General features: G+C 39.7%; 1 protein-coding gene across 2 annotated transcripts in view; it reads right to left on the minus strand.

Annotated features, from left to right (window-relative positions):
• IKZF3 (IKAROS family zinc finger 3) overlaps positions 1 to 17,811 on the minus strand; it is an 87,688-nt gene that overhangs the window by 8,899 nt on the left and 60,978 nt on the right. For both annotated transcript variants that reach the window (XM_072646305.1, XM_072646306.1), the window contains one exon: positions 8,453 to 8,569. In XM_072646305.1, the coding sequence (XP_072502406.1) occupies positions 8,453 to 8,569 (117 nt within the window). The remainder of the gene's footprint in view (positions 1 to 8,452; positions 8,570 to 17,811) is intronic.

Consider the following 17,811-nt stretch of genomic DNA (forward strand, 5'->3'; position numbering starts at 1 on the left):
ATCTTTTAAGTTTAGCTAACTACTTCAGCCATCATTTGTTGAATGCATGCTAGATTTTTAGTACTTTGGGAAATATAAAAGACATGATAGGGTCTCTGAACCTTAGAAGCCTACAATATAGTTGGAAAAAGACTGAAAATCTAACTGAAATATAGAAAAAATGACAAGACAAAACAGAAGTAAGTAAATGGCTGTATAGCACAGACTGCCTACAGAAATGCTTAGGGAACAAAAAGTAACTTTGAGCTTAGTCAGAGAAGCCTTCTTGGAAGAAGTAAGATGAGATGGGCCATGAAGGATGGATAGAATTTAAAGCAGCAGAGAGACAGACAGAATCAAGGAACAGATCAAGTAAAGACAGGTAAGGAGGAATGAGCAAGATGTATATGGAAGAAAATAGTGGTTGAAGTAGAGGGGCAATACTGGGTAGAAATGAGGACTAAGATTGGATGGGTACAGTAGGACTGGTTATTGGAAGGCCTTGGAATGTCAGTCTGAGTCTAGCTTATATTTCAAAGAGAGCCCCTATGTATTCTTGAACAAGGGAAGCATGTGTTGAAAAATGATGTTTTAGGAAGTGACAGTGTGCAAAATGGATTTGAACAGATGAGGTAAAAATGGACACACCTGCTTCCACATTCCCTAACACCTACATGCCAAGGTGATTGTTCCAAGACCAAAACTGAGGAAAGAATAAAATACACAAGTGAATCAGATCTCTCCTTCTTTACCCAACAATCAACCTTAATGGAAGAGTAGACCATCGACAAATTTACCATGGCCCCTGCTGTTCCACTTCTAAGAAGAACATACCTCTGCACACTGCTGCTTTGGGAGGACAGGTTGGGGAAAAAAATACAGCCCAGCAAAGCTTTAGAATTTCCAAACAATCCCTTGAGAGTGGTACCCACATGATGAAGCTTAATTAATGTTTAGTGTTCCATCCCACCTGCTCTCATTAATTCAGCCTCTTGACAGGGTCCTCTCAATATCTTCACCTAAGGGAGGAGGTCCAGGACATTTTCCCCTGAGATGAAAACATTTCACTAATTCTGGGTCTTAATTCTCTCTCATTAACTTACTTCACTTAGCTAGGCCTGACTTCACAATCGGTAGCACCTGCAGCACACTGCTAGAAAACAGCTGAGTGCTAAAAGCTGTAAGAGGCAAAACACTAAGAGGAAAAAAGAAAATGAAAACCTCTGGATGAGTGGAAATAAGTAACTGAATTCTGTGGTTAACGAAACAACCATTTTTCATTGTTAAGAAGACACAAGAACCTCACACCTTCACGTGCAAGCAACTTAACAATGATCAAATCCCCTCATCTCCGAGTTACGGTAACTTAAACAGCACAGATGTATATCAGTCACCTGTAGAGATGATGACTCAATGTGTATGAAACTCACCAGGGTGAGCTACAGTAATCGAAAAGCCAAGAGCTCACGTTTCTTTAGTGACACACTCATTTAAACAACAACAAAAAAAAAGCGTTTGTCAAACCACAAGAATGTAACTGCTTCCAAACCCACACTGGACCTATAGTTCGGCTTCAAGTCAGAATCACCTAACATCTCTTGAATGATTCATAATATCGGCTCCAGATTGAACCATAGGTTCTTAACCAATGAAAATAAAACATCCAAAGAGCAGGTTCGGTCAGGCTACCTGTTCTCCTTACAAAGTCCCATGTTTAGAATGAGTCATTTTACATAAGAACAAAACACAATTTGTTTGTAGGAATTTACACGATTTAGGGTTGCCAGGCACTTCAGAACAAGGGAGAAATTATTTGGTCCAACCCTCTCATTTTATGAACTGTTGTTGGCCATTTTCTTTCTTTTCTATCATTCTCTAAAAATAGGGGTTCTTAACAATTTTTGTGTCATGGACCCTTTGGGCAGTTCAGTGAAGCCTGTGGAGCTCTTTTCAGAATAATACTTTTAAATGAATAAAGTAAAATACATAGGAATACTGCGGAGACCAAATATATTGAAATACAGTTATCAGAATTTTTTTAAAAAGTTCACCCACCTCAGGTTAAAAAGCCTTGATCAAGTCTGATCCCCCTCCTTTTACAGTTTAGGAAACCGAGGCCCAGGGAGGGGAAGAGACTTACCCAAGGTTACACATTATGTTCAGAGGCTGTGGGCTAGATAAGCGTAGCTTTAGAGCTGGAAGGAATAATAGTGAATACCTCTTATTTTACAGAGCAAGGAAGTGAGGCCCAGAACAGGACTAGCAAGTGAATGGCAAAGCCAGGATGAGAATTCTGCTGGGTGAACAAGTCTTGTAAGAAAGCTGCAAATTAACTCACAACTATCTCCCAATGAGTCTGGGTTTTCTCTAGAAGGAAGGTGAGGGTCATAAGGACTTTAGTGTCTTAACTCTAGTACCCAAAGCAGGGCTTATTAACCCCCTTTTTTTTTTTGTTTCACGGACCCCTTTGGCAGTCTAGTAGAGCCTATAGACTCCCTCTCATGTTAATGTTTTTAAATGAATAAAATAAAATACATAGGATTACAAGGGAAATGAGTTATACCAAAATACTGTTAACAATAACAATAACAGCCACCAAGTTCATGGACTTCAGGTTAAGAACATCTGTTTTAAAGGGTGTCAATCCCTAGTCCCTAAGCCAAACCCCAAACTGCGTCATTTGTCCCCAGATACAATATTCTTCATTTCCTGTTCTAAAACTGTTGGGTAGTGTGGGCACGAGCCTGTTAACATCTTTACAAGATGTGAACAAATCTTAGGTATCATTATATAAAAATGCTGTGGGAGGGACCTTGAAAGATCAGTTTGTAATCATGATGGTACATAAGGAAGTCCGCTGGAGAGATGAATAAGATTTGATCAATCTCTTCAGAATATATAGTTAACAGAATAAGAAAAGGTAGCCTCAGCCCCATTTCTACCGTCTGACACCAGAGGCTTTGGCCCCCTCCACCCCCAACTTCAGGAAGGTGACTAAACCATTCAGAGGAAGGGTCCGTGGAAAGATTTCAGGGGAATTCATGAATTTGGATAGGGGAAAAAAATTACATCTTTATTTTTCACTAACTTCCAACTGAAATGTAGCATTTCCTTCAATTACTTAAAAACATGATTCTCGGAAGGGACCCATAGGTTTCATTAGACTGTTAAAGGGGTTCATAACATAAAAATGGTTATGAAGCTTTCACCTAGAAGGACGCCATAGTTTGCTCCCTTTCCCTTTCTGGTCTTTGTACATCTTTGTGTCTCTTTTGACATTTCATGTAGCACTTTGCAAAAAGCAGGCCCTTAATTTGGATTGGTTGGTGTTTGGGGCTGGTGATAGGGAAGTAGCGCTGCTCAGTATAATTCATGACCCAATTCATTTGATGAACAGCATGTACTCCTGGGTGCTGGGGATGATAAGGATATCAACAGGATACAACATGATCTACAATTCTTGGTGGGGGAGGAGATGAGGGAAAAGAACAGCCATATGCTGGTCACTGACTCCAGCAAAGGAGAAGGCATCAAACATAGTCTCTTGGGGCAGCTGCAGCTGACAACAGTTCTCAGAATTAGGGGAAGGGGTATGGTATCCCCCCATTTTCACCCTGTTTTTTCCCTGACCCACAACTGGCCACATACACACACCTCAAGTCAGCTCAGTGAAGCTTAGAGACCAGGAATTCTTTGTGCCTCTGAGAAGGGAGAAGGTATAGGCAGTTTTCACCCTTAGAAACAGGTAGTGAAACTGCTTCCTACAGTTCTTTTAGCCAAAAGAAGCAGTTTTTCACTAGCTGCTTCATACAGAGAGCTGGTGGTATATTACTCTGAAGTGTCAGAATTTCACTAACATTCTTACAGTGGGTGAGAAATCTTTGCATATGTATGTGTGTTTTTCTCAACATGAAGAAAACATCCTTTAATATGAAGACTAAGTCAAATAAAAAAGCAAGGGAAACTCTGGAATGTACTCCTTGTTCTAAACTGCAGGTCTGTTTTAAGGAAGAAAGAAAATTCAAAGAAAGGAATGGTGCCTTTTTTTCCTTTCCTTTGTCTCCCAAATGGAGAATCTGTACATATTTTCATTTTGGGCTCAGTGGATCAATGGTGTCCTTGTTAGGAATTGAGCCAAATAAGGTTCTGTCAGTAAAACAAGATGTTGAGAAAGGAAAACTTGAGGGAGATATGTGTTATCAAAAGTAACATCCCGGCCTTTCCTAAAAAATAGCTAAGAAAAGTTTATTTCAATGACCTAAGGATGTTAGCTGATGAGTATGTATCATCATATTATTTCCTACTTTACAGAGAACTTCCTGGAGAATCAATTAGAAAGGGATTTTCTTTTCCTTCTCTCCACTGGCAGCTTGTGTTAACAGTCTCAATAAAAGCAATTTCTGCATGTCCTGCTCTAAGCTTTAATCAAGTTTATGCAGCATATAAAAAAGAGTGCCCAACTTGGGCATGATAACCAGTGTGTCTGTACAACAGGTGGCCCTAATGGTACATTCTGACCTTTGCTTTTATAGTTCAAGAGGTTAGAAAAGCCAAGATTGGTCTGAATACTCTGTAACTGGCTTCAAGTATTAAAGGGAGTGACTCATTCTTCCTTCACACCTTACCCATCTCCCTGGGAGCTTATGTCTTTAGAAAACCATGTCCTAGTTCTTTAGACAGTCAGAAAAAGAACTCTTCCTGCCCCCCCCCCAATCTTTCTAGCCTTCTTATACCACACCCCACACCCCCCCTTGCTCTCAGATCTAATGATGCTGACCTCTTTGCCATTTCGTCCACAAGACACTCTATATCCCAACAGAGGGTATTTTTACTTGCTGTCCCCCTGCTTGGAATCCTCTCCCTTTTCTCCCTTCTCCTGTACCCCCTGGCTTCCTTCAAGTCCTAGCTAAAATCCCATCTTCTGCCTTTCTCAATCTGCTCAATCCCTCTGTCAATTATCTTCAATTCATCCTGTCCATAGCTTGTTTGTACACAGTTGTTCACATAGTATCTCCCCCATTAGATTTAAGTTCCATAAGGGCAGGGACTTTCTTTTGTCTTTCTCAGGGTGCCTGGCACTCAGAAGGCACTCAATACATGGGAACAGACTGTCTGAGGAAGAAGAAATTAAACTAAGAGAGAAGGTTGTAAGTTACTGCCAGAAGGTTGGCTTAGTGCTTTTACTTTGGACAGTGGAACCATCTTAGGCAAAACACATGAACATTTGCCTAGTCCTAATTTTCTTCTGCAAATTCTCTGATTCTATTTACAGAACACTGAGAGAGAGGTACTATGGGCGCAACTAAAATAGCACCAAGTTAATCTGGCAACACATGTATAGCTTGGTATCATATGAGGCATGCTGTTTAATTCCTGTTGATTAATAGCAATGCAAGGTTGACTGTGTGATAAGGAATTTTCCAGCCATCATGAAGATAGTTTCCTGAGGTATAAAGGGGATTGTATGTGAAATGCATTGGTGGAAGGAGTTCTAATGAAACTAGGCATCTCTTAAATAATGATAATGAATATTATTAATAATAATAATTCAGAATGTTGTGGCTCACACAGCACTTTCTTCACAACAACCCTATGGAGTAAATGGCATACACATCATCTTGATTTTACAGATGAAGGAAATCAGGGCTCAGGGAGGTGACTCGCTTGCTCAAAGCCAATCAGCTCCTAAGTGTCACAGCCAGGATTTGATGCCATGGCCAGGAACAGACTTCCCATAAAGAATCTCACATAATGGACGTTGTGTACCATCCTTAGTTTTAATCTTCCTATCACAGCTTTACAACTCTGAGAAAGATAAAGTCACAAGTACCAAACATGGACACTGCAAATACAAAATGACAGCCGTCATGGTTAGCTCAGATGTTCTCTTCTGCTATCTCTACCATTCTTTCTTTCTGCTGAGCAAGAAGCCTTGAATCTGCCCCCTCCGTTCAGATTACCTGTCAAATAGAGCAGGTGCTGCTGTTTGATGACTCAGATGAGTGGGGGAAATCAACATCTAAGAAGTGTACAGCAGTGGTGTCTCATCAAATACAAACGAGGGCCACTAATCCCTGTGGGCGCATATTGGGTTGAAAATGAAATGCTACCGATGTTTCACTGCATTTTTGCTTATTTTGTTAAATATTTTCCAGTTACATTTCATCTGGTTCAGGTAGCACTGGGGAGTGTTTGTTTGATACCTCTGCTCCAAAGTACTTGACACTAGTCTGGAGGGAAAATATTGAAATCCTTTGGCCACAAACAGCAAAAAGCAGTCAAGATTCGTATTTATAGCCCCAAAACAGGTTTAAGATAGTGGCAATAATTGGTTAATATTAATCATATTAATTATGTAATATAATTTACTCTATTAAACATATATTAGATATAAATATTAAACATATAATATTAATTAAGCATATAATAATAATTAGTCTTATATTTCAGTTCCTTCAAGTAAAAATTCATTGTCTATTACTGGCTTAAAATTCAGCAACATCTTAATCAATTTCTAACTTTTCAAAATACTAATTTTCTCCCATCCATCTTTATTCCATCACCCTCAACCCTTCTGATTAAATCAACTCTTTCTCCAGATTCAAATATTAACCAAAGTGTTTCTAGTCAAGGTCTTTCCTGTCTTAAAAGAAAACTGAATGCAGCAAACAACAGAACAAGGGGCAAGGGAAGAGAAGAGGCATTTATGAAGCACCTACTATGTGCCAAGAACTGTATACTTTTATAAATATTATCACATTTCAATAACCATGGGAATTTGGTGCTAAATATTGTTCACATCTTGTAGTAGAGGAGACTGAGGCAGCAAGCAGTTCTGTAACTTGCCCAGGGTCACGTAGCTAGTATGTATCTGAAGCTGGATTTGAATTCAGATCTTCTTCCTGACTTCAGGCCCAGCAAGCTATCCACTGTGCCACCTAGCTGCCAGGATCTGGGAATAAAGAAGGATGGTGTGCTGGGTCTGGTACTGCGAGACCTGACTTGGAGCCTTGCCTCTGCTGCACTGGGTAAATCACAAACCCTCCGGACTGAAGGTTCCTCATCTGTCAAATGGAGGCATCAGACCATAGGGCCTCTCAGGTTCCTGCCAGCTCTCAGTCTAGGACCCCTTGATCCTAATATTTCAAACTATTTCAAACTTTACTAGTGTGCTGTCTTCAAAGATGGACATTACCTTCAAAGATAATGTACTCATAAAATTTGTCAGAATTCTGTGCCCAAAATCTTGTAAGTCTCACTGCTTGACCACATTCCCTAAGGATCAAGAAGGGTTTTAATCAGTCTAAATTAAAATGTATTATTTATTAGTCCAATGCAATTTATTCTTAATCTGTCCAGTGATATGAAAATCATTTGTCCAGGAATAAAACCAAAGAAAGATCCAGGCTAGATAACTTTAAAACATGGATTCTCTTAATTTATCAATTTATCACAGCATATCTATGCAGAAAAAAAAAAAACCTTCCCAGACCAAAATTAAATTTCACCTAGTTCAAGAATAGGGTAGGCAATTGATCTTTGTAAAAGATATTAGGGTATGGTAGTAGGGAGAGAAATAGAGCTGAGATTAGATATAAACAGATGTGATAAAGGGACTGACAGTGCTGCTAAAATTCTGTGTGGCAAAGCAGCTTTATTTTGATTTGGACAACTATTTTTGTTTGACATCAGTGCCTTGACACCAATTTATAAGTAAACTTAATGCATTCATTTCAGCTGTCCACTTCACAAAAATAAATCTCCTTTAATTATCATGGTCACATGCATGCAAACATCTGGGAGAATTTATCAAAATGTTCATGGTCCTCAACAGTTGAAACATTTTAAGAAACAATTTTTTTTTAGTCATCTCATTTTGCACCATTTTCTAACAAGGTGAAAGCCAATGACAAAAATGACATACTCCAGTAAGCAAAACATTTCCATCAAACCTTGTTAAGATGTTTGTTTTTTAGGCACTCTCTCTTCAAAGTCAATCCCTGGCCCATTCTAAGAAAAGATGGCAGTATTTTTCAAAGTATGAAATCAATTGGAGCACCAAAGAGCTTCAAGTAGAAAAACATATGAAAAGGCTCATCATAAAGCTGTTCTGACACAAAAATAAGGGGAGGTGAATAAAAAATCTTCTACTTAAATACGTCACACAAGGAAGAACCTATAATTTTTTAATGTAAAAAGAAATTCTATTTATTAAGTAGGAATCTCAAATACTTGCATAATCTTTATTTGTTCTTTTTTAGCTAATCAAATTCATCCTATTTGCTTCATGCATCAAAATGACCTTTAGAATAAAAAAATAAGCTAGAATGAAATAAGAAGACACTGTAATGAGAAACGAATTACTTATTTAAATCTAGACTGGGCCAGGATGGCCCTTGTGTAACACGCACCCTGTGTTACTTCCTTCAGATGGATCTGCTAATAGCAGCAGGCAAAGGTCTTGTATTCTTACCAATAAATTTCTGGGGCATCGAGCTTTTTCGTTTGGCCACGTTGGTTGCTAATCTGTCCAGCACAAGAGCTCTTTCGGTTCCCATCTCTGCTTTGAGATGTCTTGCCTCCACGCTGGCTGGTTTGGGAAAATGTAAGAAAGAAGGAAAAAAAAATAACAAACAGGTAGGTAAGAGGGAAACGTTTGGAGGTCTAATGCACACCTGGTTGTTGTGGCTTCCTGTCTAATATTTTTTAGACTCTTGCAGCGGGTCCCTGTTGTGGTCAGGGAAGCCTAGCACTAAGCTGTATTCAAACCTTATAGTCTTAGGGTGAGGTAGGAAAGTATGACCCATCCCCAACCAAGACCTTCATTAGCATGAAGAAGTATAAAATGAATAGCCTGGATGTGGTTGGTTGAGACAGAGAACTTCTAACCCCCTCCTCTGCTTCTTTCTAATTCTGAGTAAGGCTGTGCATGTGAGACACCTGCAGACTGGAATATCTAACAACTTGTCAGAGGGCTAAAAAGTAAGGTGCCTATTTGTGTTAAATGCACTGTTTGGAAATAGGATTTTTAAAAGGCAAAATAGCAAGAAGTCTGCTTAGTTATTTATACTTTTAGGGGTGTGTGTGTGAGTGTGAGTGTGTGTGAGTGTGAGTGTGTATGTTTAATATGCTTCTTTCTGTTCCTTTCTCTTTGCAGGGCAATAAATGTCAGCTTGGGTCAAAACCTTGGGAACATCTAACAAGCATTTTGCCATTATTTTCTAAGAGTAGATTTTTGGCTGATGGTCACTGCATGAACCACTGAATGAGGCAGTTATGTGACATAGTGGATAGAGTACTGGGCTAGGACACAGTAAGTCCAGAATTCAAATCTATATACACTACATACACTTACTAGCTGTGTGACCCTGGGCAAAATCACTTAACCTCTCAACCTCAGTTTCCTCATCTGTAAAATGAGAGCTAGCTGTTATGTAGTTCTTTAAGGACTGCAAAATGCTTAGCATATGTTAGTTCAATTTCTCCTAGAAAGAACTCTGTGGGGAGAGGGAGATGCTATTGTTAGTTCCTGTTTTATAGATGAGGAAACTAAGGCTCAGTGACTTGCCCAGAGTCACAAGGCTAATAAGTATCTCAGACAGGATTTGAATTCAGGTATTGTTTTTGATCAGTATATCACCAACATGATATCCACAGTAGCTGTTGTGAATATGCAGACATATTTCCAGGGTTTAATCACAAAATATAACAAATTCTCTTTCTTAAAGATGAAACCAAGATACTTATTCAGATACCAGAAAGCCAATTCCACCATGGTAATAAAGAAATTTATACACATCCAGGGAGCACCAACATCCCCAAGCCTTCCCTCCATTAGGTCTCCCCATGAACAAGCTCCCTTAGGCAGAATTCCTCCCTCTCTCACTCGGGCTAGCTGCTCACCCTCACTCTCACTTCCTGCTCCACGCATTCTGCAAGTTCCTCCCACCATGGGCTCCATGTGACTCAGGCTCCCTCACAGCAGTCAGCTGGGCCTGAGCTCAAAGTAGGCCACATAGGCCTATCAGAGGAGGGAAAGATCTTCCCATTCCATTAACATTACAATCAGACTCTGTGACCCCATTGGGCTTTTCTTGACAAAGATACTGGAGTGGTTTGGCATTTCCTTCTCTAGCTCATTTTATAAATGAGGAAACAGAAACAAAACAGGATTTAGTGACTTGCCCACAGTCACACATCAGGCAGAGTCTTCCTGACTCCAGGATCAGCACTCTATCCACATTGCCATTTATCTGCCCCACACAATTCAGGTATTCCTAACTTCAAATCTGGCAGTTTTACCACTGTACCACTTAGCTGTAAAGTGAAAAGTTTGCCTCCACAGACTCTAAATCTATGAGACTTTGAACCTTTTGAATCTAATCTACCAAACCACAATACTTGATTCAGCAACTAAATTCTTTTCTTGGAAGTCAGTTTCCAAAAGAAGCAGTTCATCTTCATATTAACCCTTCAAGTTTATGCCCTGAAGTGAAACAGTGACACTATCTGCTCCAAAAACAGTTTTCTATTAAAATACTTGTACGCTGTCCTAAGCAAACAGACTATAAAAAACATTCACCTTTCACCATGGTGCATTTTGGGAATTTCAGGAAAACAACTTTTAATGAGTTCAAGGAAGAAAAAATTAGGAGGTGGTCCTCAGACTACCATTGAAAGGATGAAGTTTGAAGCAATGGGCTAGGACTCAGAAGAGCTGGGTTCAAAACTTGGATGTAACACTTATTAGTGACATGACCTTAGGAAAACCATTTAGCCTCTATGAATTCTCATCTATAAAATGAGGGGGTTGGAATACATGAAACTATGAATCCTTTCAGCTCCAACATCCTATATGTCTATCAGCAGTCCTCCAAAAAATCAATGACAGGTTCAAAGTTTGCATCAGTTGAGAAAATTATTTTTCCCCTGCATCATATGGCTATGGGGTTTGCAAAATTTGCTGGTCTTAGGGGTTAGTAGTATAATTGGCTTATTATAGGAAGAGGCCCCAACCCTACATTCTTTGGGGGTCTAAGAGCTAAGCATTTCAACACCCCCAACAGACACAAGTCCGGTGTCTAGAAAAAAAAAGAACAAAAAAGCTGCCACCTGTGCCATAAGTGAAAAGGAAGAAATGATTACCATGAGCCAGCAGGGATTCATAGAAAACAAATTCTACCAGCCTAGTCCCATTCCCTTTTTGGGACAGGGTCACTATACTAGCTGTAGTTATCAAAGTGTGGTCCAGGGAACTCCCCCTATAGCAAGACCCTTTCATGGGGTCCTCAGGGTCAAAACAGTTTTTAGAATAATACTAACACATTTTAATTTATAATAAGGTAAATGTTGATCAGTATAATAATCACATAAACAAAAGTTCTTGGTGAGGAGATAGATCCTCAGTAATTTTTAAGAGTATAAAGGGGACCTGAGACCAAAACGATTAAGAACCACTGCATTAGGGGAATGTCACAGATATATTATAGTCTGATTTTTAGCAAGGCATTTGACAAAAAAAAAAATCTCTTATCATTGTGAACAAGAAAGAAGTATATAGGGTAGGATTAGAGCTGGTTAAATGAATGGACCCCCAGAACGGTGATTATGTTGACCTGGAGGGATGACTCTAGTGGAAAGCCATAGTGCTCTGTCCTTGGCCATAAGATACTCAATGTTTAGATGACATCTAGCAACAAATTTTTACAAACAACACAAATCTCAGAGGGATGGCTAATACTTTGAATAACAGAATTAGAATCCAAAAATATCTAGAATGATGAAGATCAAATAATACAAGATTTTGTAAAGCTTTATATTTGAGATTGTGGGTTAAAAAAACTAAAAAAAAAATGGGATCGTAATTGTAGGATACTGGTGGATGGGAACAGAGATGAAGTTAGGCAACAGCTAATTTCAGATTTTAGTGGACAGCAAACTGAATGAGTCAAAAGTGTGGTAGAAGTAAAACAAACCAAAATTTTTTCTTTTTACTAACTGATCTTAAGCTTCCCTAACAGAAGCATTCTCTGGAAGAAAAGAGGTTATAGCTTCATTTGTCTGTGCCTTAGTCAGACAACATCTGGCATACTGTGTTCAGTTCCTGATGTCTCATTTTAGGTGGCCTATAAACATGATGGAGTGTGTTTGGAGGACAGTGACCAGGACATTAAGGAGATACCATGCTATGTTTGGGATGAGGAGGGGTTGAAGGAACTGGAAATATTTAACCTAGAGAAGAGGTGACTTTGAGGGGGGGCAACACAGAGACCTTCAATCATCTGACAAAGTCACAGAGAACCGGAATTAGACTTGTTTTGCTCAGTCTCGGGGGCCAAAACTAAGCCTAGTTCTGGAATATTGGGAAGGAGGTGTATAGGGGGGTAGGTTTCAGTTCTCTATAGGGAAAAATTTCCCAATGTGAGATGGACTCGAGAGATAATGAGTTCCATGTCACTGGAGGTCTTCAAGTAGAAATGCTGTCAGAGATGCTGGGGAAGATTCCTGTATCAAATGGCCTCTGCAGGTCCTTCCAACTATGAAGTTCTATGAATGTGTGGCGAAGATACTAGAGCAGGAGTGCTGAACCTTTTTTGTGTCCTGGATCCCTTTGGCAGTCTGGAAAAGCCTACAGACCCCTTCTGAGAACAAAGTTTGTACGTGCATAACATAAAGTACATAGGATGACAAAGAAAACCAAAGATTAATGGAAATAAAGATGTAATTTTCCCTGGCCAAGTTCATCGATTTTCTGAAATCTATCCAAGGCCCCTTTTGGAACCTCTTTTCCAGCTAGTCAAACATGATTAAGTGGATGTGCTTAAAAATTTATAAGAAATAAGGTAAGATGTGAAACTAACAGCACCTATTTTTCTTTGCTATTTTGCTGGTATTATGGGGCTTTACAGACCAGTCATTTCACGGGAAATTATAAAGGCCAGTCAGTGTGTCTATTCTGCTGGTGTCAGACAATTCTTTACTATGACTCAGGGAGGCCCGTTTAGTAAAAAACATATTAAGCTACAGATTCTATGATATCTGGCTGTGAAAACAGCCGAGGGAGTGAAAAATGGGGCTGATAATGAAGAATGACCAAATTGACTAAGTTTTAACAAACTGCTCTAAACAAAACAACTCTGTGCTCCAAATAAATGTTACCTAGTCTCCTTCTTTAAGCTACCTTTCAGATGCAGGAAGAAAACTTCAGGGTGAAGGGCTCTGGACATTAATGATAAAGTACTCAGTCCACACCCCTGAGCATCCTGGACACCCCTTTTCCCAGCTCTTGGCATTTTCACTGAATGTGCTTCATGCCTAGAAAGTTTTCTATCTTCAGCTCTGCCTCCTGGCTTCCCCCCCACCCCCTACTGGTTCCTTTATTTATTTATTTTTATTTTTGGTGAGGCAATTGGGGTTAAGTGACTTGCCCAGAGTCACAAGGCTAATAAGTGTCAAATGCCTGAGGCCAGATTTCAACTCAGGTCCTCCAGATTCCAGGGCTGTGCCACCTATCTCTCTCTCTCCCCTCCCTTCTTTTAAATCAAAGCTCAAACCTCATTTCCTATAGGAAGCCCTTCCCAATACCCCTTAGTTCTGGTGCCTTCCCCCTGAGAGGATCTCCAGTTTACTCTGTCTATAGCTTGTTTGTACGTAGTTGTTTGAATGTTGTCTCCCCCACCAGGCCATGAGTTCCTTGAGAACAAGAATTGTCCTTTGTTTTTCTTTGGATCCCTAGCACACAGTGCCTGGTAGATAGTGGGCTCTTAATAATAAATGCTAGTTAACTTGATGTGACTTTATTTGAAAGGGCACTGCTATGAGGATACTGTCACTGGATAAGTGGATCAAACACTTTTCAGATAAAAGGTAGATTTAAATTGCCAAGATATAAAACAGTCACACATACTACTTTCAGACAAAAGGGAAAACTTTCTATACACTTAGCACTAGATTGCTTGTCTACAGTTAAAAGTGCAGCCTAACTAAATGCAGAGAAGCTTCACTCCAAGAAGACTGCTTGTCTGTCTTTGTTTATCCTTCATTTTCGAAGAAGACCGTGACATCAGAGAAATGATGACATGACTTGCACTTGATTTTGTTTTGAGTGAGGGAGGGCTGCGCAAGGTCACCAGCCTCACTTCCCCTCCTGGGCCATCTGGATCCAGTGACCAGATATTCATCAGGATGACTGAAGAAGGCCAGGATGCATTGGGAGACCTTGGCGTATTCAGGTACTCACTTAGAGTAAGGTAAAGCCCACTCACTGAATAGGTCTCTTTAAGAAGTACACAGAGAACGGCCCCTTTAATGAGCAAAAGAAAGAAAAAAATAAGTAGATGGAGCTGGGAGGGGAAGAGCATGAGCCAAAGGAATGGTTGAATTTTAGGAGGCAACAGAGCAACTCACGAAGAATATCTACCAAGGCATGGAGAGAGGAGATCAGTGTCAGGGGAGGGAGCACCCACACCAACAAAATCACAGATATTTTGAAACATGGCAAAATCCTGAGTACAAACTCAGGAGAGAGTCTGAACTAAGTCCTCAAGTCCAAGCTGGACTAAATGAGACTCCTAATCCTAGAAGGGTGAGAGAAGCTGATGAAGTTTCTTTGCCTAGGGAGTATCTGAATTCTGGTTCAGCAATTGCTATCTATAGCATTCATCCATAGAAAATCATTAATTATTTTTTCATCAGATATTTATAGTAAAACAAGAGGAGATCAGTACAAAGCTCTACCCTTAATCTCCATTACTGCCATTTTTGTTTTCCTCCAATTATTTTCTTGAGTCCACAAATTCATGTGCATGAGTCACCTAAAGATATGTCTATTTAATCCTATGATCAAGACTATTTTAGGATGCCAGATTAGCTCTCCCTTCAGCCCCTGGAGCAGTCACTGTCACAACTGAACAAAGTCACTCTCAATTAGACCCAATGGGTCTACACTGCTGTTTGATCAATATCTAACAGATAGCATTAAACTGGCAAATACAGCTAACCCACTGAACAAGTCAACATCCAAAAAAAAAAAAAAGATGTTAATTAATCCCCAAGGATTAGAATTGAATGTTAGGCTTAGCATAATAGAATGAAATTTAAAAAAAGATGAACACCAAATCTTACGTTTGGGTACAAAAGAATCAAATTCACAAGGGAGGGGAGGCATGGTCATACATCCGGTTTGTCTGAGAAAGATCTGGCAGTTGTAGGAAGCAGAAAGCATAGTAAGAGTCAACAAACAGTATGATGTGGCAGTCAAAAATGCTAACCTGGTCTCGGGCTCCATCAGGAGAGGCAGAGCCTCTGGAATAAGGAGGTGAGAGTCCCTTTTTGTCCTCCACTCCGGTCAGACCTCATCTTGTGTCTCCTGTTCAGTTGTGGGCACCACCATTTAAGGAGGACATTGGAGACTATTTAGTTAACAGATGAGGGCAACTAGAATAATTAAAGGACTTGAGTCTGTGTTGTATGAGCATTGGGTGAAGAGACAAACTGCAGAAGAGAAAAGTGAGGGAAGGGGAGGAGGTGGGAAGAGGAGAGGCTGGGGAGGATGTGATGGGATGTCCTGTTTATGTCTATGAAGGACTGTCCTGGAACAGGCATTCTAGTTATTCTTATCGTACTTGGGCCAATGAGGGCCTGCAATCAGGAGGACCCGAATTCAAGTCCAGCCTCAGACACTAGCTGTGTGACCCTAGGCAAGTCACTTAAGCCTGATTGTCTCCAAAAAGAATAAAAAAAATTAAAAAGGAGAGAAATGAGTTTGAAGACAAAATTTAGGCCTGATATTAGGAAAAAACTTTCCTATCATTTAGAGTTTATCCCATATGGATGAGCTGAAAGGTTTACCCCCACCCTTGGAGGTCTTTAAGCAGAGAGAGAGAGAGAGAGAGAGAGAGAGAGAGAGAGAGAGAGAGAGAGAGAGAGAGAGAGAGAGGATCAATTTCATCTCTAAATTTCTGATCCTCCAGAATATGAGAGCACATTGTGGGGATCAAGTTCTCCTTTGGTCACATTCACTATCGCTATGTTTACCAACCAGCAGACTGACCAAAGGTTAAAACTCTATCTACTGAACATAGTATTCAATCTCATTTTTGTTTTTAATCCAAAATAATCTGTTGGCCCGTAGGTGTTTGGCAACTACTGAATTCTATACTTCCCCTCACACCTTTCATATACAAAGAAAATGCTGTTAAATTAGAAAAATCACCTTGGAGCACACAGGAGGAGGAGTCCAGGTAGTTGATGGGGTGGGGGTGGAAATATTACAAGATCCCAGTCCTTTGCATTAACCTCAGGACTAAACTGTCTGTTTATACAAACAGTCTAGACTTATTATCATGCCTCATCATGTCTCAGAAATGCAAGTGGCGGGCAACCAGTTTGGCAAGTTAGTAAGGGAACTAGATAATGGGTTTAAATGACGAAATAGGAAATCCGTTCCTGGGTGGTATTTGGAGGGTTAATGTTGCAAGGCGTTGGGTGTGGGGGATATGGAAGGGTGACAAAGGCACAGGCTATCTGTACACAGTTTGTAAGTGAGCTTGGAAATTCAACATATATGCTTCATTTTAACCTCTGTGCCTCCTCTGCCTAGCATAACAACAGAAATAATAATCGTTGTTAGCAAGGAACTTTGAAAGACATAACAACCAAGTTCTATGATGGCTGAATGCTGAAAAGACAATAAGAATGATCCAAAGTCACAGTAACAGACTTTGCTCCCCTTAGAACCTAAATTAACTTTTTTTTTCATCTGGTCATTGGTTAATTGTTTCCATGATGAAGTTTCTGACTCAAGGAAATGGAGAGTTTTCACTATGGTTTTCCTTTTCTTTTCAGAGTTTTTCATTAGACCCTGAAGAGTTCACGTAAGAGGCTTCCTGTCTTCTTGAGAGTGTGGTCACTAGTTGATGGGGAGCAGAAAATGGGGGAGGGCAGGGAAGAGGGTGGGTTATTGTGCAATGAGAATTGTCTAATGAGATTGCTATCAACAACTTGAGGCAGGTTTCGGCAAAAGGCTACCTAACTTGCCTTTTGGAGCAAGTAGGATGAATGATAATCATGAAATGTTATCAGTTTTCGTTTTCTATTTTTAAGAGTGATAGACTTCTTAATATTCACATTTTTTAGTTCTTTTCTCACTTTGGTCTGAGTATCTGGTCTGAAACCCTTAGGCAATACAAGCATTTGTTGGAAGCAAAAGGCATGAAGATTAAAGGTTCTAATGAACTCGTCTTAGACCAGAGGTCCTGAATTGTGTACACGCACATGTATGTTTGATGGATTCCCTTGGCAATTTGATGAAATCTATGGACACCTCCTCAGAATATTTTTAAATATATAAAATTAAATGCATAGCGTTACAAAGGAAGTCAATTCTATTCAAAGTTATCAAAATATTAAAAAGAAAAGTTCAAAGATCCCAGGTGAAGAACTCCTGTTCTAGATATTAAAAAGGAGCATCTAGGAAATAAAAACACAGAGAAAATTATATAATAGTTATTATGCTTCAATTTAACTTAACTCAAATTCTACCCTAATACCTTATCCAATGAATTATAAATTCCAGTAGGTCCCACAAAGTGGGAAAAGCCTATGTAGGTTTAGCAACGGACTATGCTATTTATTGTTAAAAAACCTGCCCTAGCGAACAGCAGAAAGCTTCATCATTGGAAGACTGGCCAGCAGCCAAGACATGACAAATGGCTGAACAACTCATCTACCAAAGTATGGAGGGGTGAACTCTGTTAGTGGAGGAGGTACCCACGCCAGTGAAATCATAGGTACTTTAAAATATTATTCAGTGACTTGCAGCATCCTCAGAGT

The sequence above is a fragment of the Notamacropus eugenii genome, chromosome 2 (assembly GCF_028372415.1).
Source record: "Notamacropus eugenii isolate mMacEug1 chromosome 2, mMacEug1.pri_v2, whole genome shotgun sequence".
Classification (NCBI taxonomy): domain Eukaryota; kingdom Metazoa; phylum Chordata; class Mammalia; order Diprotodontia; family Macropodidae; genus Notamacropus; species Notamacropus eugenii.